This window comes from Epithele typhae (genome assembly GCF_022376455.1).
Source record: "Epithele typhae strain CBS 203.58 chromosome Unknown BXZ73scaffold_76, whole genome shotgun sequence".
Taxonomy (NCBI): domain Eukaryota; kingdom Fungi; phylum Basidiomycota; class Agaricomycetes; order Polyporales; family Epitheliaceae; genus Epithele; species Epithele typhae.
This window is the reverse complement of record NW_025954267.1, coordinates 1-24709: the sequence shown is the minus strand read 5'-3', so window position 1 is coordinate 24709 and position 24709 is coordinate 1. Positions and strand designations below refer to the sequence as shown.

Genomic DNA, 24709 nt, shown 5'->3' with positions numbered 1-24709 from the left:
AGGAAGGCGAGTCGGACCCTGGACAGCCATTCATATTCGCCGCTGCCTCGGCGTGCGCGTACGGTGCGCAGCGGACGTTCGGGAGGCGGTGCTTTGGTATGTACTGTGGTCCTCCTCGATCTCGCCCAAACTTCATTTGTGGCATACCGTATGAATGGGCCTCGTGGCCTCATAAACGCAATAGAACGGCGTCGAACGCGCATGCCTCGCACGAATAGAACCCTGCGACGCGCTTCGCGGTGTGGCACGGCGGTGCCGGACATCGCGCCGCTCACGATTGACGGAGGGGTGCCCAGTGGACATGGCGCACTGTGCGCGGTGGGCGGACGTTAACGTTTTTGGGAGGTGTGGCCAGTTTGGAGTTCAAGTCGTTGACGACGGGATCGCTTCACAGCGTGCTCGTGGGCCGGGGCGGTCTGGAAGTCTCTTCTGACAACTACAACGAGCTCGTCAGCCCCGGGCAAGGCCTGTGGAAGTGGAGCACGGTCGAGGACGAGCCACGTGCCATGTGAAGTGGTCGTCCTTGGATGATATGGACAGCAGACGGTGCCAGGGTGTCAGAGAATATCAATAAGCTCAAGCCGAGACTGGAGGTCGGCTTCCATCTGTGGAACGGCGTGAATCAATCTTCCCTACTCTTCGACGACCTCGGGCCATCCGGACGAAAAGTCGAGGAAGTTGACCCCGAGGTAAGACGGGCCTCCAAACGAGTCGTTCATGACGTAGTGATACACCATGATGTCCCGGCCGCTCACCGGGTCAAGGTACACGCTCTGACCGCCAGGCGCATAAACGGTGTCGTGCGAACCGAGGACGAGCGTGCCCGCCGGGGGGCTTGTGAGGTTGAGGCCGCTCTTGTCGACATATGGCCCCGCGACATTCTCGCTGCGGCCGACGAGTACTTTGTACTCCTGGCCCGGGGGCGGGCGTTCCGTTGCCTGTGAATATCTGTCGGCCGACACCACACTGAGACGAGGTTTGGCCTGACTTACACCTTGCAGAGGGGTAACACCATTCGAGAAGAACGTGTAGAAGAAGCTCGAGTTCTTAGGTTTGTACGTGAAACCACCCTCGTCGGGCATTTTGTCGCCGCCTGCGAGGTGGTTTCCCGGGAGAGGCTACGGCTCTCATGTCAGTTCGAGTAGCGGCGGGGAAGTAGACATGGCATACAGTTAATGTAGTTGAGATATCAGACATCTGTAGCTGGAAGATGCCGTCACCGTAAGATCCGAACAGCAGCTTTAGTCCGTCGGCGTCGATCAGATTGGCGTCGACTAACACGCATGCCAGTTGTCAGAAGGCCGGGGTGTATCAGGGTGTATCGCGGTCGACTCACTGGCATTAAATGTGTCGCTCTCCTTCGTCTGGATGACCTTTCCGTGGTCTGTCCAAGAGCCAGATTCCATGTTCGGGCTTGTAGTGACCCCAATTGTCGAATTTCTACGACCTCCAGTGCTGACGGCGTAATATAGGACGAACTCGTCGTTTACCCTGCTTACGTCCGGAGCCCATGCGCCCGCATTACTTGGTACCGGAATCATGGAGCCGTTTGTGAGCACTTCTCCGGCGGACGACCACGGGCTGACGCAGGATCAGAACGAAGTATAGATGGGTCGCGGCGACATTCAACACTCACCCTTTCAGAGATGGGCTTGTGTATATCTTGATGTTCTTGCCTGTGGAGAAGACGAAGTACGTCTGTGAGGCGTTGTTGTATATGACCGCGGGATCACGCAAAGTGATGTTGGCTGAAAACTTGACATAAGCTCGACGAAGGGGCGAGTATCCGCAGTAGTACGCACCGCTTCCCGGAAGGGGATTGGGAGTTGCGAACGCAATAGAGGCAAGGGTGGATACTGAAGCCAGAGAGAAAAACTTCATGACGAGTTGCAGTGCGTAGCAGGGGATGATGGAAGGTTCCCAACACGCACACCATGTACTTATACTACTTGTGAAAACCCGATGGAGTCGCAAGCGAAGCACGTACGGCGTTTGTGAGGTGGAGCGATTGGAGCTTGCCCTGCTTCGGGCGGTTGTGGTGGACCTAAGGGCCCACTCGGATGTACAGAAAGCCGGCAGCTCCACGCATACTGATGGGCTTGGAATGATGTGGCGTGCACCGGAGAAAGCACATTGCATAGACGTCAGTGCGCACGCAAACTCCGACCAGAACCGTACCGCTGGTGTAAACCGCCTTTGGATCCATCCCTTTTAGGTGTAATGACATCCTCCACGCATCACTCTCACCTTGCGAGCGCGTTCTGCCCCGCACGAGGCCGTTCCAAGCTCCGTTGTGTACGAGCTGGCCGACAACACTCCCAGTGGTGGTGATCGCCACCCCTCGAGCGCCGCCTCGCGTGTCGTTCCAGCAGCCACGTGGAGGTCTTCCAAAAATGAAAAGTGTTCGCCCCATCACACCTGAGTGGGTTGAACGGAGAGTGCCAACGAAGCTGATGTGTAGGACCAGAGATACGGGATGGTGCTTTGAGAGAGAGACCGGAGTGCAAGCCGAAGCGCCCACAAGTGCTGAAGCGGCGCCTGATAAGTATGTGATGTCATGCATTAGAACTCTACTTACCCTGTTAGTCCGGGACTACAAGGGCGATTATTGCAGCAATTACCACCCGCTTAGTGCATAAGTGTTATGATTCCGTACTAGTACTGTTTCTTGCTTGGCTTGGCTTGGCTTGGCTTCCCTCTTCGCACACCGACACAGAGCCCTGTCGTTCCGTCACAACAAACCTCACCTAGTCTTCAAAGCTTCGCACCTCAGGCTGCCCACATCAACCCACAACATTCCAAGACGAACTATCGTGCCCATGGGGGGAAACTTATCACAACCCACTTCCAGCTCCCACGACGACGATGAGCAGTACTACGATGACCCCGCGGAGCCGACCCGCATCGTCCGCGCGATGCTCTTCCACCTAGGCCTGCCCACCGAGCTCGTCCTTGACATCATGGACCTCGCCGATTACCACCCGCGCATCGGCGACGGGAACGGCCCGCTCGACCCGCCCTTCGCTCTCCCCGCTAACAAATTCGATCCCTCCGACTACTGCTCCGCGTGCGCCATCCTCCAGTCTCCTCCCATCCCCGGATCGCGTGAAGACGAGAACTGGCGGATGTTGAGGGTCGCGTGGACCATCGAAGGACGGGATCAGGGATGGGGCGGGGACCACCCGGGTGCGTCGCGGCATGTTCACTATAAAAGTGTGGCGCGCTGAGCGACTGCAGGGACTTTTGACGGCGCGTGGTCGTGGTACGAGGCCTGCATCCTGCGTCCTACTGGACACTCTCTCGACGAAGCATCCAGACTCGACGCCGCTCTGGACCTGCACGAGTGGCTCCACGAGCACCCCCTCCATCGCACCACAGAGGACGTTCAGAAGGCCCTCCGGGACGACCGAGTTGGATGGGAGCTCGTGCCGAACTCCTCGGGCTGCGTCACCTGGCGGGTGCAGAACAACCGTGTTGCGAAAGGTGGTTTTCGCGGTACACCTTCGAGTGGCTTCCCGGCAAAACGCTGGACCCTGGAGTGGTGGATGCGGAAGGGCACGGAGGCGGTGGAGGTTTCGTCGACGCGCTACGCCCCGGAGATGTCGTTGTCCTCTGGATGAGGGCCATGTTCCCGGGATGGGCGAATCATTTGAAGGAGGCGGATGTCGAGATCGTTTACGACGTGCGATAGCTGCATTCAATGATCGCTGTGCTCCTGTGCACGGACGTTTCGGCACATTCGATCCGATGTGTACGAGCCTCTTTACAACGTCATAAAACTGTGAGCATTCAGACCACGATAGCGGGTAGAATTCTAACATATGTACTTTGTCGTCATGGAATGAATCAGATTACACCCACGGTGAGTGCGCTCGCTATTGGATCCATCAGAGTGTGGGCGCCGTTCCAGTCAGTACGTTTACCGCCTCTCTACGTCGTTGATGAACCCACCTCTCGCAGTTGAAGTGGGTCGCTATTGATCGAGGGTCATGCATCATGTGGGTCCAAGCGCCGCCTGACCCACCGAGTCCTCCGAAAGTCCGAAAAGATGGTGGTACACTTGGTATTTACTATTTAGCCTGAGGGCCTCGACACTGGTCTCTCTTCACGGATGAAGGGATGCCACTTCCAAGGCCGCAGACGCCAGTCAGCAGAGGTGCCAATTGGATGAATACCACTCGATGGATGTGGGTCATATTATCGACCGTCCGTCGAATCTGACGTTCACTCCACAGGACTTCCGCGCCCTGGAACAGAATGAAGAGGGTATATAAACACGAAGGACGCCCACCCAGCAGGGCATCTCAACCTACACCATGTCTCCGGCGAACAACATCAAAGCTACGGCCGTCATCCTGGGCGGGACTGGCGATCTAGGTCACTTCACATTCCTTTCCTCCCGTACAAGGATCGATCCTGACTGTCCTGACCCTAGGGGCGCACGTTACCAAAATCTTCCTCACGGAGTACCGTGACCACTTCCCCACCGTCCGGATCACTACGCGCGACCCCGCCTCGGCGAAGGCAAAGGAGCTCGCTGCCATGGGCGCCGAGGTCCACGCGATCACCGAGCCCATGGACGACGTGGTCGCGGGTGCGACCGTCGTCGTCAACGTGCTCCCGACCGCCGCCTGCCTTGAGATCAACAAAGCCCTCGTCACCGCGATGGTCAAGCACGGCGTGCCGGTCTACTTCCCGAGCGACTTCGCGTCGTACGTCCTCCCCTCCCCTCCCTCTCCCTCGTTTCTCCACTAACGTGGTTCCCAGGGACTACACCCTCGGCGGCTTCGAAGGCTTCATGCACACCGAGTGGATCAACAAGACCGCCCTCGCGCGCGAGACCGCCGCGCTCTCCGCCGGCGCCGCCACCCCGCTCAAGGCCGTCACTGTCTTCAACGGCGCCTTCCTCTCCTGGCTCCTCGACCCCTACCGCTCCCTCTGCGCCAACGTCCACGCGAACACGTTCACCGCGCTCGGCGACCCCCACACGCGCTTCGCGGCGACCGCGCTCCCGGACATCGCGCGCGCCGTCGCGCGCCTCGCGCTCCTCGCGCTCGACCCCGCGACGCGCGACGACGTCCCCGCGGTCGTGCACGTGTACGGGGACAACGTGAGCGTGGCGGAGATCCGCGACGCCGTCGCGCGCGTCAAGGGCGTCGAGAAGGGTCCGATCGAGGTGGGCGACGTCGCGGCGGTCAAGCAGCGCCTGCGCGAGAACCAGCCGCCGACGCTGATGGACATCGTCGACTATGCGCGGTGAGCCTCACGACGTCGTCGCGCTCGTGTGTCGTGTGCTTATGCGTGCCGCAGGGTGCTGGTCGGCCAGGGCAACATCGACTACTCGGAGAACAACCAGAACGAGCTCGTGAACCCAGGACAGAGCCTGTGGAAGTGGCGCACGGTCGAAGAGGAGCTTCGCAGTATTCTGTAAAGTTGTCATAGCATGGCAGGGAGGGCTGTTGGGAACTGTTCGAAGAGGTTAAATAGACCGCGCTGGAATACATAATATAGCTTGATTCGCTTTTCTGGTCTGCCTCAATGTTATCACTTCGTCAATGATCATGACTCGAGCATACGTTTGCGTTTTCATTAACCAACACTCTGAAAGCTACAGCAGGACGTTCAGATAGCGATGACAGCAGGCAATATGAGAACAAAAGCGTCAGGACAAATACACGATATGGTCGAGTGCGAGATCTGTGTAGCATATCAGCCTGATATGGCGGGAAAAGAGAAGAGTAAAATGCACCTTGTCGTATGGGAGACGACTCGTTACAAAGACGCTTTGTTCAGCTGCGCAAGGAACATCAACTGCGCCAACTCCGTTCGGCGGGCGGGACAACGCCGACGGAATCAAAACGGTTCCTTCCTGGACTGACTTGCGTGCATCATCTTGATCGAGGGACGAACTGGAAAGCGGGACACAGCCGTGCGACCCCGCCCCCACTACGACCGGACCCGCCTGCGCCGCGTTTGCCTCCTCTGGTCCCACCGGCCGGACGCGCACCTCCACCACCGCCCTACCCACCGCTCCACTCGGCGTGCCCAAGCCGAGAGGGGCTCCGACGAGGAGCCTCCAGGTTAGTCAGAGGTCCTCGTCGTCCGACATGAACTCGTCCTCGTCATCGTCGTCCACGGTCTGGAGGTTCGTGAAGTCGACCTTGTAGCGAAGGAGGCCGCCAATGCCGCCAAAGCCCTTGACGAACTGGGCACCCTCCTGGGAGCGGTTGGTGACGAACTCGAGGTTCGCGCCGAAATCCTTGTATTTCTCCGCGAACCACTCGAGCAGCGACTGTGGGTCCTCGGTCTTCTCCATCTCGAGCCCGGTCGACTTGTCCATGAACCGCTCCCTGTCCTTCTCCTGCTCCTTGTTCGCGAACACGACGATCTCCTCTAGAAATATACGCGCGCAAGGCGAGCGGATTTAGTTTAAGATAGTGAAAACGGAGAGATTACGTACCTCCGGCAGCATTCCGGAGCAGGTAGCGCGTGATGTCGAGGTTCTCCCAAACGATGAGGGTCTCGACGGAACCGAGCTCCAGTGCCTTGAGCGTGTCTTCAATACCGAAACAGTACTTTCCGGTGTCCTGGCTGATCTCATCGAAGTACTTCTGGATAAGCTTCTTCTCCTGGACGAACTTAACGTTCGAGAGCGCCTCGGCAGCCAGCTCGATAGCCTACAAGGACCACATGCGTTCAGGAACCTTGAGCGCAACATCACCAGCGCATATGACGCACCTGGTTGAAACCATTCTCGCCACCGTAGCTCACGTCCACCACCTTGATGACCTTTGCCCCTAGACGCGGGTCGAACATATCACTCTGACCAAGCTCCGTCTTGAAGTCGGCGCTACCCGCGAGGACGATACCAGTGACGTTGACCTTGTCGTTCGTGATGTAGTGCTGAACGGCCAGTTCGGCGACTTTGCGGACGTAATTATGCCGCTTCTCGTCACGCAGACGGGCGAAACGAAGGGCGGACTGACCACCGCGGCCATGCTTCTTGGGAAGGTCGACAGTGAACTTGTGGATGACCTCGCGCGTGTTTCCGGCGACGGTACCGAAGAGAGTGCCGTTTCCGTCCATTACAATGAAGCCGAACTTGGAGTCGGACTCCAAGAGTTCCTGCAGAGCTTCGGTGTGGAACTTGTTGTCGCACAGGTACAAGGAACTGGAGACACACAGATCGATATATGCATCAGGGGAAGAGGGATATGACATACGTATTGATGGGTTTGTGGGGCTCGAAATCGAAGGAGACCTTCTTCTCCTTGCCTTCGTCCGTGAGGATCGTTCCGACGAACAGCACGAGACCGTTCGGAGGGACACGGTTGTAAAGCTTGAGGCGCTGCTGGGTCGATGTGATGGCAGCGAGCACAGACAGCCTGTTGACGCGAGACTTGATGTTCGACGCCGTTCCGTACTCCTGCGTCAGCATGGCGGAGACCCGGGAGATTTGGTCCTGTGCTTGCGGGTTAGGCGATCGGAGAGTGATCCCAGCGAATCGGACGTGCCTTTGGAGGGATGATGAGGGAGATCATGGAAGTGCCAGCTCTGGATCGCACGATGAGCGCGAGTTCGTGGGGCAGATGGACGGCAGGCGTACCCTCTGGCGGCGTCGAGGCTCTTGATGAGCTTCTTGACCTTCCACATCTGAATGTTTTGCTCCGCGGGATCCTGGCTCATTTTGACGACGACGCGGGGGAGCTTTTGTACAAGGGTGGTGGGGGATAGAGAGAGAGAAAGGACGGCGAGGAGCGGAGGGGGCGCGAGACGGGCGGAGGACGGGAGGTCCCGCCCGCTGTTTGCCAAAATTTGAGGATGTGGCAGGCGCGCCTCATTAGACTTATCGCCCTGGAACGGGCGATATCTCCCGATCCGGCTCCCGATCCGCCCTGCATCTTCGAGTTTCGAGCGACAACCCCTCCTTTGACCCAAATTCCCCGCGTCCCCTGCTCGTCGCCGCCCCCGTCGAGGGCCCCACCGGAGCCGTGCATGGCGAAGCGCAAGGCTGACTCTGTCACTGACTCCGCGAGCACCGGCTCATCAAAACGACTCAAGTCGACGTCGCGCGGGACGTCACAGCCCAACGACGACCAGCGCACCCAGCCCGCCGCGCCACCCGTCGCGGGCCCCTCTGCTCCTATGCCGGCGGCGGCCAAGCGGGGCGACGAAGGGTCATCCAAATCCAAGAAGCAGAAGCAGAAGGGCGTGCCGTCTATCCCGCCTTCAGACAAGAAAGACAAGCACAGGGTGCGCAAGCTCGTACCCCCGAGACCATTCCCCACCGTGCCCGCCTCAGTGTCCGCGACGGGACCGCGCTCGGCGCATACGGAGGGCAAGAACTATATCTGCATCACGCGTCGGACGGAGCTCGGCGCGTATCTACGGCGCTGTAAGGATGTGTTTCTCAAGGATGGGTGAGTGTCCTGTGGCTCTCCCCGTGCGAGTAGACGGCTGAGTGCGCGCGCATACAGCCACAAGACGCTGCACCTCAGCGCGATGGGGGCTGCCATACCGCATCTCATGCAGCTGGCGCTCTCGCTCCCCGAGATACTTCCCTACCCGCGCGACGAGGTCCATACCGAAGTCCTGACCGGAACCGTCGAACTGCAGGACGAACTCATTCCAGTGGACGACGACGAAGATATGTCTTATCGCACGCGCAGCAAGTCCACCGTGAGTGTCGTGATCAAGATCGGAGATGGAGTGGACGAGCCTGTCGCAGGTGCCGCTCGTGGAAGTGGCAGGAAGAAGAATACCGGACGCGGCAAGAGTGCACCCTCCGGAGGCGGAAGGCAGAAGGGCAACAAACAAGCGATATCTACGGAGCCCATCATTTTCCGTGAGGATGAGATGGATGAAAGCTAGCGTGTCGATTTGAGACTGCAGGTGTGCTTTCCATTGCAGCTCTCGCGCTCGTGCTCAGTGCTGATCAGCCCAAAAGCACCCTCAAATCTATTGGTGCAGAAACGCGGGCCGAGCATGCACCCCATAGACGGGTCGGTCTGTCTGCGTGTGCGTAGCCTTACTGAAAGCTTAATCGCGCCGGTACGATCAAGTGCAGTCCGACGTCGTCATTTTTGTTGCCAACAGAAGCTGCTTTGACTCGAACTAGAAGTGGCGCGCTACTTCCAGGCTGCTCAGGCCCTACAAAGCCGCTAGTTGTTACCCCGAAGGTTTGTGGCATGAACAAGCACTTGCAAGATGAGAGCCCGTTGTTACGAATATTGGTTAGCCAACTGTCCTGACTTTCACTGCTTATCCTTCGGATCCTGTTCAAGTACAATGTCGCGGTTGCAATAAATGCTACTTTCCACAGTAACGAACTGGTTCGATTGATTTGCAAACCACAGGCACTAGCTGAACTGGACGTTGACGTTGAAACGTTGAGGCCTGGGCGCTGGCGGGTGAACGGTATCGCCTATTCTGTTAGTCAGCAACCACGGCCAGGTACCAGTGGCTTTTACTGCGTCGCGCGAGCCTCGACCGCGAGATTGCTACGTCTCTGCCAGTTCGTTAAGGCCACCAGCCAAAACACAGAAGTATGTGCTAGTCTTTCTCCACTGGATCCCGTGCTCAAACACTGATTCCCCTCGGACAACTTATAGACGTCGAGATGGCAACCACCGTCTGGCCTGGAGTCAGGTTGAACGATGACATTCTCGTCAATGTCATGAATATGATCGACCAACCGGAGGTCATCGTTCGCGCCTTCGTGCCTATGAACAAGTTTTTCTACCATGAAGGTGCGAAGGCGGCGCTTCGGAAACCGATCTCCCTCAAGTCCTGGGAGGGACACGCCGTGCCGTTCCTGCATTTCCTCGCCGCGCAAAACTGGACCCGTTGCCGCTTCCTCCTCCACCTCACATTCGCGATTTTCGGCGCCCCCCAAAACGAGGAGGGAAACATCAATGCCTGGGCCATGGCTTTCTCCCGCTGCACCAATCTCCGCACTCTCAATCTGCCAGAGGCAGAGTTCACCTTGATTGAGCTGGGAATCCTCGGTGACGCCATGGCCCAGCTCCCTTCCTTGCACCGCCTGGAGATACACCACGGATGCTCGTGCGCGTACGAGTTCGTCGAGAACGTTCTATCGACTCTTTCCCACATTGTGCTCTGCGGCGATCGGGATACAAACGCAGACCTCCTGGCTGAAACGGAAGAGGATGACGCAGAGCTGGGGAGCTGGAACCCGATCACCCTCCTCGCACGCCACCAACACACCCTGGAGTCCATTCACTGCGACCATTGGTTAGGCTTCAGATACGAGCCTGCCGATCTCTACATCTATCCCAACGTACGCCGGCTCTTCATCAAGGACTGTGGCGACCTCGACCTCGTGCAGCTCGCGCGCGCGTATCCAAACCTCCAAGTCCTGCAGTGCCCCGAAAGGAGCGACACATACCTCTACGATGAGATTCTGGCCGAACGACGCCGCAACCTCATGGCGCAAGTGGGCTCGGAGCGGACGTGGCCCGGCCTGGAGCTCTTCAGTGGCGACGTGAGCGAGCTGCACGCCCTCTGCATCCGCGGCCATATCCCGCGCATCGAGCTCTCGCAGCGCACCAGGAACTACTCTTCGATCATGCTTCATGCGGTGCTCATGCGGCATCGGCCGCTGCACCTCCGCATCGAGCTCAGCGACGACCTGCTCGGCGGGGGGCTCATCGATTCCCTCAGGGAGCCCGGTTGCGCGGACCTCCGGTCGCTCTCGTGCACGCTCCACTTGACGACGGAGCTGTATGACAACGGGGCGCTCGTGGTGCGTCTCGCGTCCTGCGCCCGGTCAGACTGGCACTCACACACCGGCTGCAGATGCAACTCGCGCTGGTCATCGGCGCGCTCCGCCGTCTGCAGACGCTCGAGCTGGACATACGCACGGCAGGGCTGAGCCCGGAGAAGGCCTTTCTGGAGGGCGTTTCGGGGGAGGAGGTCCTCGAGGAAGTCTCCAGCGGACACCCGGGCGCGGAAGAGGACATCTACCTGGACGAGCGAGATATGCCGCGCGTGCGGTACGTGCTGCGGCACCCCGCACCGTTCCCCGAGGGCCCGCTCCCGCTCACTGAAGCAGAAGCGTCGACGTTGGAGATCGACGTGGAGAGGCTCGCGCAAGGGATGGCGGCGGTGACACCTACCCTCGAGGACGTGGTGGTGAAGGTGCAAGGACCGCGGCGAGGGGAGACTCGGATCGGGTCTGTGTTGCGGGGAACGGCGCGCCGGCTTGGGGAACAGGAAATGTGGCTCATGATGGACTAGCAGAGTCGTGCTGGTGGATGTCGCAGGCACTTGAAGGTATTTACATAGCGTTGGCCGCTTGGTGGTGAAGAGGAGCCGCCCAAGGGGAAGCGCTGGCCGTGGGAGCTCGATGCTCCGGTTTGGGCCGGAGCTTCGCTTCGGACGTTGGGCGCCGTACGTACGCGTATCATACGTACCTTTCTTCCTCCCACCACCTCCATCGCCACTCGGCGGATATTGTTCGTCCGAACCACAAGAATGATATCGCGCTCACCGGCTCCATCCCCTTCAAAGACCGTCGACCCCCTCAGGCGCTGCGACTTCTGCAAAAAGCCGCCCAAGCCCGACAAACCACTGCGCCGCTGCGCCGGCTGCTGCCGTGTTAAGCCATTCTACTGCTCCAAGGAGTGCCAGAAGGCCCATTGGCCCATGCACAAGTGCAACGTTTTCACATGTATCTTCTAGATGACTTCACTGACTGTCATTGGTTTGCAGAGTCGGCTGCAACAACGGCCCTCTGGCCCAGCCTGCAGCGCCTGGCGAAGAGGTTGACAACAGCCTCGTCACCCGCCTGCGCACCTTCATGGACGCGCACGAATGGGCTCTAGGCGCCGCAGCCGGTGCCGTCGCGCTCCTCGCCTACGGCCAGGACTACGGCCGCCACCTTGAGACGAGCATGGTCGAATTCACCCTCGCCAACGTCCCGCCCGCTCCCGGGACACGCCGGGACCCCGTGCGCGCGTTCAAGATGCTCGGGATCGGCGTCCTCGACGTCGCACCCGGCGCGCGGTCCCAGCCCGAGAGGAAGATACATGCGCTTCCCGGGGCTGAGGCGCCGCGTATGCTCCGCGTCCTGCGCGAGTTCCGCGTCGCGGAGAAGGAGGACGTGCGACAGGAGATCGAGACGAACGCGGTGTACGGCCAATCGCCGCCCGCGGACCGGGTGCTTCACCGTCAACGGCGAGACGCAGTTCGTGATGCACTCGTACGTCCGTGGCCTCCCGCGGGTCTGGCCACGCTCGGGCTCGGGGCGCGGCAGCGGCAGCGGGCCCGACCAGGCGGGCACCGCGATGGAAGACCTCGTGCGCTTGTGCATGACGAGCGTAAACGAGGGGCCAGGCTTCCGGAGAGAGCTCTCGGCGAACGCGGGACTGGCCCTCCCCGGCAAGTTCGAGCGCGTGAAGAAGGAGTGGGTGTGGTGGCCGTTGTTCAAGGATTGGGAGGAGTACGAAGCGAACCCGAGGAAGTACGGACCTATGGCGGCCTTCAAGGACATCCGTTCAGGCTATTCTCCCAAAGAGCTCATGATATTTACTTTTTTGTTCTGAGCACCTCCAGTATCTCGATACGCACCTCGCCTCGCATGATTGTACTACTAGTCACCTGTTGTATTGCATGTTATACCAGTTGTCACAATTGATACCAAGCCTTCTTCTGGGGCGATTTTCCGGCCCGGGGTGTGAAAGCACTATGGCAGGAGTTTAAGGATCGCGAGGAGCGACCGCGGATTAACGGGCCGAACCCGCGCGTAGGCGCCTTCGACGACTGCACAAGGGACTCCGCGGGCCCAGCCTGGCTCCTTCTCCTCCCACCACCACCTCCATCGCCCTCTTGTGGCAGTTCTATCTATCAGGAACAATTAAATGGCACCCTCATCATCTCCCTCAAAGCCGCTCGATCCACTCAAACGCTGCGACTTTTGCAAAATGCCACCAAAACTGGGCGAGCAACTGCGCCGCTGCGCCGGCCGCTGCATCGCGAAGCCTCTCTACTGCTCCAAGGAGTGCCAGAAGCTGCACTGGCTCACACATAAGTGCGAATCCGTATATAAATCACTTTTTACAACCGCACTAACCGTTATCGTTTTGCAGGATCGGCTGTAACAATGGCCCTCTCGCCCAGCCCGCCGCAGCGCCCGGCCGGGATCCCAACAACAGCCTCCTCGACCGCCTCCGCTCCTTCACCGAGGCTCACGAGTGGGCACTCGGCGCCGCGGCTGGCGCCGTCGCTCTCCTCACCTACGGCCAGGACTACGGTCGCCACCTCGAGACGAGTCTCATCCGCTTCCTGCTCGCGCACAACCCGCCCGCGCCCGGCGCGCGCCGCGGGAACCCCGTGCGCGCGTTCAAGCTCCTCGGGATCGACACGGTCGACCTCGCGCCCGGCGCGCGGTCGCAGCCGGAGAAGAAGATCAAGGCCCTGCCCGCGGGGGAGGCGCCGCGGATGCTCCGCGCCCTGCGCGAGTTCCGCGCCGGGGAGCGGGGGGACCTCGCCCGCGCGGACGTGGCGTACGCGATGTACGGCGCGGAGGGCCCGCCGGCGCCGGACCAGGTGCTCATCGTCTCCACGTGCTTCTTCGTCGAGGGCGAGTCGCAGTCGCTGATGCGCTCGTTCATGCGCCTCGGCGTCCCGCGCGTCTGGCCGAGCTCGGAGGGCGAGGGAGGGTTCGACCAGGCGCGCACAGCGATGGAGGACCTCACGCGCTTGTGCATCACGAGCTTGAACGAGGGACCGTGCTTCCGGAGGGAGATCTCGGCGGACGCGGGGCTAGCTCTCCCAGGAACTTTTCAGCGCAGGGAGAAGGCGTGGGTGTGGCGGCCGTTGTTCACAGATTGGGAGGAGTACGAAGCGAACCCGGAGAAGTACGGACCAATGGCGGCCTTCCGGGACGTTCGTTCGGGATACTCTCCCAAAGAGCTCATGATATTTACCTTTTTGTTCTGAGCTCGTACTACCGCATCCCCATCCGCACGTCGCCTTTGAACCACTGTATTACTAGTTGTCCTGTTGTACTGAATTTCCATAACCAAGAGGAATTATGCATTTGTAGTTCATGTAGTGTGAGCCCCCTGATGAACTCTGAGTAAGGCAAGGGACCGACTGTAAGCACACGAAGAGGAGCGATCCTCAGTCAGTGATAGAACGACTATATTGAGGGCATAAGTAGTACCTGTAAGCACACGAAGAGGAGCGACTACAGATACAGTAAGCATGTGTATAAGGGAGCGCATAGAGTGTAGGTACTTACTCCTCAGTTAGTGATAGAACGACTGAAGAGCAGTGCGAGCCAGAGCCCTCCCTATATACTGTCCAGGAGTAGCATACGTAAGCAGTGATGGGAAGACATATATGGCGCAGAGGTCAGACCGGACAGAAGATGGTTACAGGGCTGTACGGGCTGTGCGCTCAAGACAAAGAAAGTCCGTAAGTGGAACAAGGGAACAAAGAGAGAAGCGTAGAAGAACGGAATGGAAGAGATAAGGAACTACAAGGCAGTGAAGTGACATATGGAACTATGGGAAGTATCTCACAGAGTCCATGTGGATGCGTAAACTGTCCTAATGTACGTATGTTCGATATCCAATGTTCAACACACCCCCTCGTTCAAGACGCGGATGAAACTAAACCAACGTGCTCGCAGAAGTACTTGAGTATCGAAAGAGGAACTGACTTCGTAAGCGAGTCCACTAGCTGCTCCGCAGAAGGAACGTGAAAGAGAGTAACTTCGCCTTCCTCGATGTATTCGCGAATGAAGTGGTAGCGGATGTCGATGTGCTTCGTGCGACGGTCAACAGCAGGGTTTTCAGAGAGGAAAATTGATCCCTGGTTGTCCATGCAGAGCGGCGTAGGACTCAACATATCGTCACCAACTTCACGGCCGAAAGGAGGGACCTCAGTACGCTAGAGTATATAATGACACCTATTAGGTGTCAGATCAATTGGCATGTGCCATATATCCGCGCGCAAAGAAACCACCACGTGACGAGATAGGCCGCAGGCCGCCACGCGCGAAGCGCCCGGCAAAACTCAAACTGCATTTAATCTGTTTCGAACACGGGCATCCGGGATGTACTTGCCACTCCACCAACTGCACCATCAGACTGTTCATAGTGCTCAAACTTGATGTGCTATAGCCTCATCAAATGGTAGGTATGAACACTTGTAAGTCCTCACAGAGGGCTTGTTTTTCGCACTTGCACAAAACGCTCCTGGATGGCGCTTATCTTGGTACTGATTGTGCATCTGCCAATTACGCCGTGTGGCAAACACCAGCGCCTATCTCTGATAGCCGCGCCAGTCAGCGCCTTCCCCCGCGCCGCTGCGCCGCCTTGATGGCCCCGATATCTCCGGACGCTCCGCGCCGCCGCGTCTTCGCCGGCGCCTCCCCGCTCCGCCCCCCGTGCTTGTTGTCCCCGACAGCGAGCTCGCTGTCCCGCCGCCCCGCTCTCCCCTCTCCTCCGTCTCCCTCCATTCTTTTTTGTATCCGCTTGTATTTAAAATGCGCACCTAATGGTATATAATGCAATACCCTCACTCAGTTGGGTGAGCCTGCATTGAGCCCTTATACCCCCAAAAATGCGTGCAACATAGGAACTTATACAACTGATCAATCGTCTGGCTATTATCTGCATCGGATAGTATTATGAGAACTCGTTTTTCATCTGAAATCGCAGGTGGATAGCTGGAAGGGTGCAGGTATGATGTCATATGTCATTTCAGGATGACATATTCCACAGTGATATGGTATATACATTTATCGTCATATGGACACCTAGAATCATACATAGAGATCAATCAGAGCGCATATCACAAAGAAGCAGATGAAACGACGATGTTTTGGCGATGATATGACATGTGCTCAGAAGGGAGGACTACATTGAAAATGCGGCCTTCATATGTTCTTGTGCAGACGTCCAATCATTGTACCATTTGCTTCATTGCGTTCCCACACATTTATAGAGCTCAGATCGTCAGTTTCATGCTTATCGGTGGAGGATTGAAGATAAGGTATGGTATGTCATTATTCTATGACATAGTGTATAGCAAGATGACATGTGCTCCGATTACTTTTCTGAAAAGCGGAATAGAACATGGTAGTCTTCTCCTACACGATGCAGAAGTAATCTCGAAAAACGGCCGAGAAACGGCGGAGACATGCCATAGGAGCTCAGAGTGTGCCAAGTGGTGTGGGTGGTTCAAGAGCGTCCTCTGCACAACCTGCCATACTAGGCTCCTCTAACATATCTCCGCCGTTTCTCGGCCGTTTTTCGAGATTACTTCTGCATCGTGTAGGAGAAGACTACCATGTTCTATTCCGCTTTTCAGAAAAGTAATCGGAGCACATGTCATCTTGCTATACACTATGTCATAGAATAATGACATACCATACCTTATCTTCAATCCTCCACCGATAAGCATGAAACTGACGATCTGAGCTCTATAAATGTGTGGGAACGCAATGAAGCAAATGGTACAATGATTGGACGTCTGCACAAGAACATATGAAGGCCGCATTTTCAATGTAGTCCTCCCTTCTGAGCACATGTCATATCATCGCCAAAACATCGTCGTTTCATCTGCTTCTTTGTGATATGCGCTCTGATTGATCTCTATGTATGATTCTAGGTGTCCATATGACGATAAATGTATATACCATATCACTGTGGAATATGTCATCCTGAAATGACATATGACATCATACCTGCACCCTTCCAGCTATCCACCTGCGATTTCAGATGAAAAACGAGTTCTCATAATACTATCCGATGCAGATAATAGCCAGACGATTGATCAGTTGTATAAGTTCCTATGTTGCACGCATTTTTGGGGGTATAAGGGCTCAATGCAGGCTCACCCAACTGAGTGAGGGTATTGCATTATATACCATTAGGTGCGCATTTTAAATACAAGCGGATACAAAAAAGAATGGAGGGAGACGGAGGAGAGGGGAGAGCGGGGCGGCGGGACAGCGAGCTCGCTGTCGGGGACAACGAGCACGGGGGGCGGGTCGGAAGCGCGCGACGTGGGCGTGGGAGATAACGTGGGTGCAAGCGGGAGATCTAGAGATAACACAAACTGATGGGAGATCTGATAATATGTCCATGGGTGCAGTAAATCCATAGCAACGTATATGGGGAACCTTGTAAGGACGCGTAGCTCAGCTGTAAAGCTGAGCTGCGCTTTGTTTATGCTAGGCCGGGGTTCTAATCTCGGCAGATGCAAGTCTTTTCTAGGCGTCCGCTGTGCGCGCATGGCCCGCGCCTACCCGTATGCCCCAGGAATTGGCACATGCCCATTGACCCGACACCTAATAGGTATCGGTATATATATAGGCGTACTGAGGTATATGGCCGAAAGTGCGAAGCCACTTCATCTGACGGCAAGCGTCTGACGCGGACATGTATTCCCCTTCGGTGGAGGAGAGGGATACTGTGCGTTGTCGGCGAGAGACCCAGGAGAGTGCACCTCCTGCCATCAGGAAAATGAAGCCGGTTGTCGACTTCCTGTCGTCGCGGTCTTCTCCCCAGTCCGAGTCCGAGTACGCGATCATGCCGGCGCCATCCTTTCCATCGTAACGAAGACGATAGTGCGAGGTACCACGGAGGTAGCGAAGGACGTAGCGGGCGTAATGTTACGGACACCATGCGTACGCCTACCCTTTTTTGCTTTTACCCCTCGTCATCTCCGTCACGGACTATGCCTCGCGCCCTCAGGGGCTACTGTAATACCACCCCTATCCCCCGCCTCATGCTGCTGCGCAGCCTCGCCTCGGACATGCACACGCCTCATGGCAACCTCGCGGTACCACACCCCCTTACACGCTGTTACCATGATCCGTGTTGACTCGTATTGACTCGTTGTACATGCATGGTTACCTCACCTCTCACGCACCGTGGCCTCAAGGCCTTTGTACTTATAAGAGGGACGACACAGCATAGCGCTCCCCATCTTTCGACCTCTTGTCTAGCTACGTCCCTCTGGCCTAGTGCCAATACATCCCTCTTGCTTGCCTTCTACCTCGCTCGCTCGCCGGTCTACTCGATAGTGCACCGTGCTTACTCGCGTCGGCATCAAGAGACTTCTCACGGACATAACCACTCGGCGTCTAGGCCTCGTTCCCGACGGAACTCGGACTTCAACGTAACACGTAACGCATGTGATCTTCAGACGGATTGGCGTTGTACTTGGAGAGACGCGTGATGGCGTAGGAGATGTCTGGACGAGTACCAAGCATGGCATAAAGAAGGCTGCCGATGAGGCTCTGGTACTCCCGACGAAGGGTTGCAGGTGCTTCATCCTGTCGAGCGACGAGAACGCAACCAGCGGGGAGAGGAGTGGATGCAGCGTTGCAGTCAGACATGCTAAACTTCTCGAGGATGGCGTCGATGTACTCTTCCTGCTCGATGTCGAGGATGCGTTTGACGCGATCGCGACGTATGCGAGTACCGAGGAATCGTTGCACTGGTCCTAGATCAGTCATCTTGTACTGCTTGCTGAGTGAGTCCTTGACGAAGTCGATGCGCGTGCGTGAATTGCCCATGACGAGTAGATCGTCGACATATAGAACAATCAGCGTGACTTCGCCTGGAACACCCCCTTGTCGACGATAAACGTAGACTCCGGCATCTGAGTACGTGCGGACAAATCCCAATTTGATGAGCGAGTCGTGGATTTTGAGGTTCCACTGGCGAGAGGCTTGCTTCAGACCATAGATGGCCTTCTTGAGCAGACAGACATAGTCCTCTTTGCCAGCTTCAACCCATCCTTCCGGCTGCTCCATGTAGATCTCCTCGTCGAGATCGCCGTTGAGGAACGCGGTTTTGACGTCCATGGCGTTGATATCCCAGTCTTCGAGCGTGGCGTGCGCAAATGCGAAGTGGGTCGACTCGTTCCTTGATACAGGCGAAAAAATCTCGAAGTAGTCTTCTCCCCAGTTCTGCGTATAGCCCTTAGCTACGAGGCGAGCCTTTACTCGACCATCGTGCTTGATGTCATACACCCAACGACATCTGATGACATTACGACCCTTGGGGCGAGGTACGAGCACCCAGGTTCGATTTTCCATCAACGAGTTGTACTCCGAAGCTTCAGCCTTGAACCATTCATCACTCATAGGAGAGTTATGCGCTTCGCGGTAGGACTGAGGGATGCCTTTCTTGCGCGCAGCGTGATTGATGATAGTGTTGAGCAGATCGAAGTACTCGCGCTCTTCAGCTGTACGTAGCTGTCCGTCTCGTCGTGTCCTGGCGTCGACGCGTGCAGGCGGTTCGTCACCGTAGAAGTTGTCCCTGTTGCGATGCGGATTCTGTCCTGCACCATGACGCTGAGGGCGCTGAGGTTGTGGTGGAGGACCAGCATCGACATCAGGTATGTCTTCGACAGTAGGATGACGGTTACGACGGTGGTTAGGAGCACGTGGCGGTGCACCTGGTACGACAGGAGGCGGTGGCGGAGCTTCGCGCTCTGGTTCAGGCTCGGCATTGGGTGGAGCTTGAGGAGGGTGTGGGACCATAGCAGGTTCCGGAGGAGGAGTTGGAGGAGGAGGTATGAGCTCGACTGGTTCGTTGTCAGGCTCTCCCTCAGGGATGTCCGGGAACGGTGAATCGTCGGGGGTTACACGACGACGGCTGGTGGGGTTTTCACGTGCAGGGAAGACGTTCTCATCAAAGTCCACATTGCTAGAGACCATGATGGAGCGGGTAGAGCGGTTCCAGAAACGATAACCCTTGGAACCCTCGTAACCAACAAACACAACTTCGAGTGCCTTAGGCTCGATTTTGTTGTCGCGTTTGTCCCTTTGCACATGTACGACTGCTTTGCAGCCGAAAACGCGGAAGTGGGAACAGTCTGGGACGACTCCGTTCCATGCCGTGATGGGGCACTTCCATTTTAGACGACGCATTGGCTGACGGTTGTAGATATGCACCGCAGTGTCGACCACACATTGCCAGAAACCGTGAGACAGACCTGCGAAGTGAAGCATACACAGCATCAGGAAAAACACAACTTGCTAATTAGGTCTAAGTTGAACTAATTAGTGTTGTGGAAAGGACTCTGGACTCGCCCTATGTATTATTTTTCGCCATTTCTCTGCCTTTTCTCTGCCTGTTACTATATTGGAAGGTTGTTCCCGCGCTTAAGCGCCCGTATCGCGGACTCTCTTAGCACTTGCACTTCGTGTCCTAGCCCTCATCTCGACCTCTTGGTCTTTGTGGGCTAGGTGAGTATCTCAATTGCCTGTATGTATGTAGAGCTATGTTAACTTGGTCTTTGTGGGCTAGACATCCCTCGCGTGACTCTAGTTTGCGTTTGCTTTGCGCCTAGTGCCGGCGACACCTCTGCACCACCACATCGAGGTCATCCAACCTCTATCCATACCCATCCACACCTCCCTCTCCTCCGATTGGCGTTCGCGGCCCGCTCCCGCGTCATTAGGTCGAGATCTAACCAGTGAGTGCTGGCATCAAAGCATCGGATCGCCCCCACTCGTGCAAGCATCGTCCCCACCCTGTGCCACTCGCCCCACTCTTCCCCTACCCTGCATACCTGCCGGAGTTATAAGGCTCTGAGCGTATCGCAGTCTCCCTGGGTCTGTTGAGCTCGAGTATCACACTCTGAGAACACTACCCCGCTCCCGGCCGACGACTCTATCCGCGCAGTTGGTCATCCCGACTGATTGGCTGCCCGGAAGCCTCAATAGGTGTTCACTTCCCCGGAGCGTACCCTGGTTCCTAGAGCACGGTGGCTTGCGCAGGTCATCAGCACGCGGTTGACACTGAAGACAACCGGCACGTCCACATCGTCCGCAACGAGCGAAACGACCTCCTCTGGCGAGAGTGCGACGACCAACCGTGTCCCCATATCCGTACCCCTGTCACCTACACGACCCGCAGGGCTAGATTCGACGAGACGCACACTCCTATCCCACCCCTAGTCATGGATGCCCAGCAGTTTCAGGCCCTCATGCAGGCCCTCACCGCGAACCAGCAGCAGTTGGTTGCTGGACAGGCCAACCTTACCCAGGCGGTGACAGATCTGGCAACCGCATTCCAGAACCTGTCCACCACCCTCCCCCAAGCTATGACGAATGCGACGGTGGCTTCGAACGTCAACACCCAAGCCACGAAGGACGCGACAAAGGTCGCGAACAAGCCCCAGCCGTACAACGGCAAGACCAGTTCGGATGCACGCCGCTTCGTAGCGTCCTTCCAAGTCTATGCGATGCAGATGGGAGGCCATCTGAACACTGCCAACGCCACGGGCGGCTTCGATCGCGACGACGCGAAGTGGATCAAGTCAGCTCTCACTCTCCTCACCGATGACGCTGCGATCTGGGCTACCCCCTACCTGGAAACGATCGGTAACGGGCTGGCCGTGTTCAACAACGACTGGACGACCTTCAGAGCGGCGTTCAAAATGCGATTCGAGACGGCCGACGAGGCAGTCGACGCGAAGGCAGCCCTGCAGGCTCTTCACCAGCATAGCCTCTCCGTCGTCGAGTACTACGCGCGGTTCAATGAGCTCGCAGACAGGACCGGCTACAGCCAGACCGACCTCCGCGATGTTAAGGTCGGGGCCGAGCGGGAGAGCAGAGGGGAACGATGTGGTGCGAGGCGAGAGCAAGCGGAGCGAGCGGGCACCTAATGAACGCGGTAGCGTTAATCTCACAAGTTCGGGACGAGAACGAGTCAATCAATAGTGAGCTAACCTAATGAACGCGGTAGCGTTAATCTACGCATACTCGTCAGTTACTGAACGGGGCTAGACGTGGTATGTAGGGGAGCTCACCTCACAAGTTCGGGACGAGAACGAGTGAGGGACTCCCCGCGACGTGCGTAGCTATTAAGGAGCGGATGGAGCGGAAACGGGACGACGAGATCGGTAGTAGAGGCGATCGAGTCGTCAAGGATGAGAATGGAGCGTACAGCAAGATAGCGCCGCGGCCCGTGTGGCCGCGGACGCGCGAAACGTGAGCTTTGAATTTTATAGTAACGAGACAGAGTCCATGGTGTAACACATATACTAACACGCCCCCTCAAAGCGAGCGCATACCGATGACGAGGAGGAGGGAGCGCATACGAGTGGACGTGAGGGACTTTGTGAACATATCGGCAGGCATCTCCTCGGTGCTGCAATACAGGAGCGCGATTTGGCCGCGCTCAACTGCGCCGCGGATCCAGTGGTACCGGATGTCGATGTGCTTGGTGCGGCCGTGGTACGCGTTGTTGCGTGCGAGCTCCATCGCGGACTTGTTGTCGCAGAAGAGCCGCGACGGGTACTTGAGCAGGGACACGTGAACGATCTGCGCGATCACCGCGCGCAGCCAAACACCCTCCTTGGCCGCATGAGCCATGCCGATGTACTCCGCCTCCGTGGTGGACAGAGCGACGACGGCTTGCTTCTTCGCCGACCAGGAGATCGCGCCCCCAGCGTAGGTGAAGACATACCCACACATGGAGTGCCGCGTGTCATCTGAGGTCCCCCAGTCCGCGTCCGTGTATCCCGCAAGTGGACCGCCGTTGCGCGAGTAGGTGAGCCACATCTCGCGTGTCCCCTTGAGGTAGCGCACGACGTGCTTGAACGCCTCCCAGTGCTGGCGTCCCGGGTTGCTCATGTACTGCGCCAGCCGCGCGACCGCGAACATGATGTCCGGCCTGGTGGCAAGCGCGATGTACATGAGCGAGCCGACGCCCTCGCGGTACGGGACGCCCCTCATCTCCGCGCGTTCGATGTCGCTGTTGGGGCACTGCGCCTTGGACAGCACGGCGCCCGAGGCGAACGGAGTGACCACGGGGTTCGACTGGTCGAGTCGGAACTTGCGCGCGAGCATGTCGATGGCGAGACGCTGCGACAGGCGCATCTCGCCGCGCTCGAGATCGTACTGCACCTCGATCCCAAGGAGCCAAGCGAGCCGTCCCGCATCCGTCATGGCGAAACGCGTCTTGATCCCTTCGCGGAACTCGGAGAGGAAGTCGGCCGTACCAGTGATGATGAGGTCGTCGACGTTCGTGGCGACGTACACACGTGAGGTGTCCTCGACTCGGTAGAAGAGCGCGTGGTCTCCGTCGCAGCGCATAAGCTTGAGCTGGCGCATCGCCTCGTGCAGGACCTTGTACCAACTGCGTCCGGCCTGCTTGAGCCCGTAGAGGGACTTCTTGAGCCGGCACACGCGAGTGTCGTCGTCGATGGCGGTGCCGGGTGGTTGGCGCATGTAGATGATCTCGTCGAGGTCGCCATTGAGGTACGCCGACTTGACGTCCATCTGGATGACGTCCCACTTGTTTTGCACCGCGAGCCCGAGGAGGAGACGTTGTGATGCGAGCTTGGCGACAGGGGAGAAGGTCTGCTCGTACTCGAGGCCGTAGAGCTGGGTGTTGCCGAGAGCGACCGCCCGCGCCTTGTACTGTTTGATGCTGCCGTCTGCGTCGCGCTTGACGCGGAACACGAACTTCGAGTTGATAATGTGTGCGCCCTTGGGCGGCTCGACGAGTTCGTACGTTCCGTGCTCGAGGAGGTTGTCGATCTCAGCCTGCATGGCAGCGCGCCAGTGCTCAGCGTCCGGCGAGTTGAGGGCTTGGCGGAGTGTCGAGGGCTCGTCGCCAGGTTGGAGGGAGAGGGCCGTGTCGACCACTTCGTAGTCTTCCTCGGCCTCCTCCTGTGACAGCATGACCCACCCACCCGTCGTCTCCTCGCTTTCTTCCGTCATCACTCCCAGGATGTCGCCCGGGGCGATGCCGCGTGGAAGGCGTGCATTGCGGCCATTGGCGGTGCCTTCGCCACCGGCGACGCGTCGGAGGTAGTACGATGGCTTGCGTACGCGATGCCCACGCCCAAGTTGCTCGACGGGGGGTGCTTGCTCGACGATGACTTCTTCGTCCGAGTCGGAGCTGTCCGCATCATCGATGATGTCACTGACCTCGGCAGTGTCGCGTTCCTCCTGCGCCTTCGCCTGCCGCACCCTCTCTGCATGCGCCTTATCCAGGTCTGCTCTTATCTCCGCCTCCCGTCTCTCCCGCTCTTCATCCTCCCGCATCTCCTGTTCTTCCACGGGGTCGAGGTAGAGGTCCGGGAGGTCATGGAACTCGTCGATTTCTTCGGCCATCGCGTGGGGTTCAATGCTGGGGGAAGTGGGAGTGGGAGCAGTGGTGGGGAAGGCAGTGGGAAGAGCGAGGGGAGGAACTGTGGTCGCAGGGGGTTCTTTAGGCGCGGGCACATCCGCAATGGGATTCTGAGGGAGGGTCGTTCCGTTAGGAGCTGGGTGCGCATGACCATGACCCAACGCCCCCTTATGCGGAGCCAGCGAGAATTCGAAAACGGGGGTGCGCTCCTCGTAGACGAAGGACCGCTCAACGGTGACAGTGCGTCTGTCGGGCCAGTAGACGAGGATGGCGTCCTTGTACTGTTCGCTGAAACCGACGAAGTGCCCTAGCTTCCCGCGCGCGTCGAGTTTGCGCGCGTCGCGCGTGCGGGTCCAGACCTTGGTCCCCCAGGCGCGTAGACCTGACAGGTCGGGCTAAGGCTGTTTGAGGGTCCGGCTCACCTCGCAGATCAACCCGCAGTGAACCGGAGCCGTGCACCGCAGATCATGAGCCACGCGGCTCCGGCTCCCTGCAGATCCGGCTCAGTGAGGTTCCGGATCGGGCTGGCCGGATTTCTCGCGACTCGCGGTTCATCCGCGGGTAGAGTCGCA

General features: G+C 57.9%; 8 protein-coding genes across 8 annotated transcripts; 5 read left to right on the top strand and 3 right to left on the bottom strand.

The window, feature by feature from the left end:
* Positions 1-632: 632 nt before the first annotated feature.
* Positions 633-1881, bottom strand: BXZ73DRAFT_81245 (glycoside hydrolase family 43 protein; the record flags this gene model as incomplete). The annotated part of the gene is made up of 6 exons (XM_048023466.1): positions 633-938; positions 993-1118; positions 1171-1274; positions 1337-1581; positions 1637-1748; positions 1803-1881. 6 exons carry the CDS (start codon positions 1879-1881, stop codon positions 633-635), a joined length of 972 nt encoding a protein of 323 aa, XP_047873056.1.
* A 938-nt stretch (positions 1882-2819) lies between these two features.
* Positions 2820-3691, top strand: BXZ73DRAFT_92559 (uncharacterized protein; the record flags this gene model as incomplete). The annotated part of the gene is made up of 3 exons (XM_048026396.1): positions 2820-3186; positions 3238-3473; positions 3509-3691. The coding sequence occupies 3 exons, from the start codon at positions 2820-2822 to the stop codon at positions 3689-3691; spliced, it is 786 nt and encodes a 261-aa protein (XP_047873055.1).
* A 625-nt stretch (positions 3692-4316) lies between these two features.
* Positions 4317-5431, top strand: BXZ73DRAFT_54174 (uncharacterized protein; the record flags this gene model as incomplete). Its single annotated transcript, XM_048021123.1, has 4 exons — positions 4317-4377; positions 4436-4712; positions 4768-5256; positions 5311-5431. 4 exons carry the CDS (start codon positions 4317-4319, stop codon positions 5429-5431), a joined length of 948 nt encoding a protein of 315 aa, XP_047873054.1.
* A 654-nt stretch (positions 5432-6085) lies between these two features.
* On the bottom strand, positions 6086-7686 carry BXZ73DRAFT_54179 (peptide chain release factor eRF/aRF subunit 1; the record flags this gene model as incomplete). Its single annotated transcript, XM_048021124.1, has 6 exons — positions 6086-6393; positions 6461-6677; positions 6739-7171; positions 7224-7467; positions 7511-7554; positions 7607-7686. The coding sequence occupies 6 exons, from the start codon at positions 7684-7686 to the stop codon at positions 6086-6088; spliced, it is 1326 nt and encodes a 441-aa protein (XP_047873053.1).
* A 459-nt stretch (positions 7687-8145) lies between these two features.
* On the top strand, positions 8146-8871 carry BXZ73DRAFT_92556 (uncharacterized protein; the record flags this gene model as incomplete). The annotated part of the gene is made up of 2 exons (XM_048026395.1): positions 8146-8420; positions 8478-8871. 2 exons carry the CDS (start codon positions 8146-8148, stop codon positions 8869-8871), a joined length of 669 nt encoding a protein of 222 aa, XP_047873052.1.
* A 2625-nt stretch (positions 8872-11496) lies between these two features.
* Positions 11497-12566, top strand: BXZ73DRAFT_54147 (uncharacterized protein; the record flags this gene model as incomplete). The annotated part of the gene is made up of 3 exons (XM_048021122.1): positions 11497-11692; positions 11736-12027; positions 12071-12566. The coding sequence occupies 3 exons, from the start codon at positions 11497-11499 to the stop codon at positions 12564-12566; spliced, it is 984 nt and encodes a 327-aa protein (XP_047873051.1).
* A 378-nt stretch (positions 12567-12944) lies between these two features.
* Positions 12945-13962, top strand: BXZ73DRAFT_106046 (uncharacterized protein; the record flags this gene model as incomplete). Its single annotated transcript, XM_048016490.1, has 2 exons — positions 12945-13051; positions 13110-13962. 2 exons carry the CDS (start codon positions 12945-12947, stop codon positions 13960-13962), a joined length of 960 nt encoding a protein of 319 aa, XP_047873050.1.
* A 9762-nt stretch (positions 13963-23724) lies between these two features.
* On the bottom strand, positions 23725-24519 carry BXZ73DRAFT_81239 (uncharacterized protein; the record flags this gene model as incomplete). Its single annotated transcript, XM_048023465.1, has 2 exons — positions 23725-23886; positions 23936-24519. Coding segments are annotated over 2 exons (746 nt in total), but the record flags the coding sequence as incomplete, so codon positions are not given.
* Between the last annotated feature and the right edge of the window lie 190 nt (positions 24520-24709).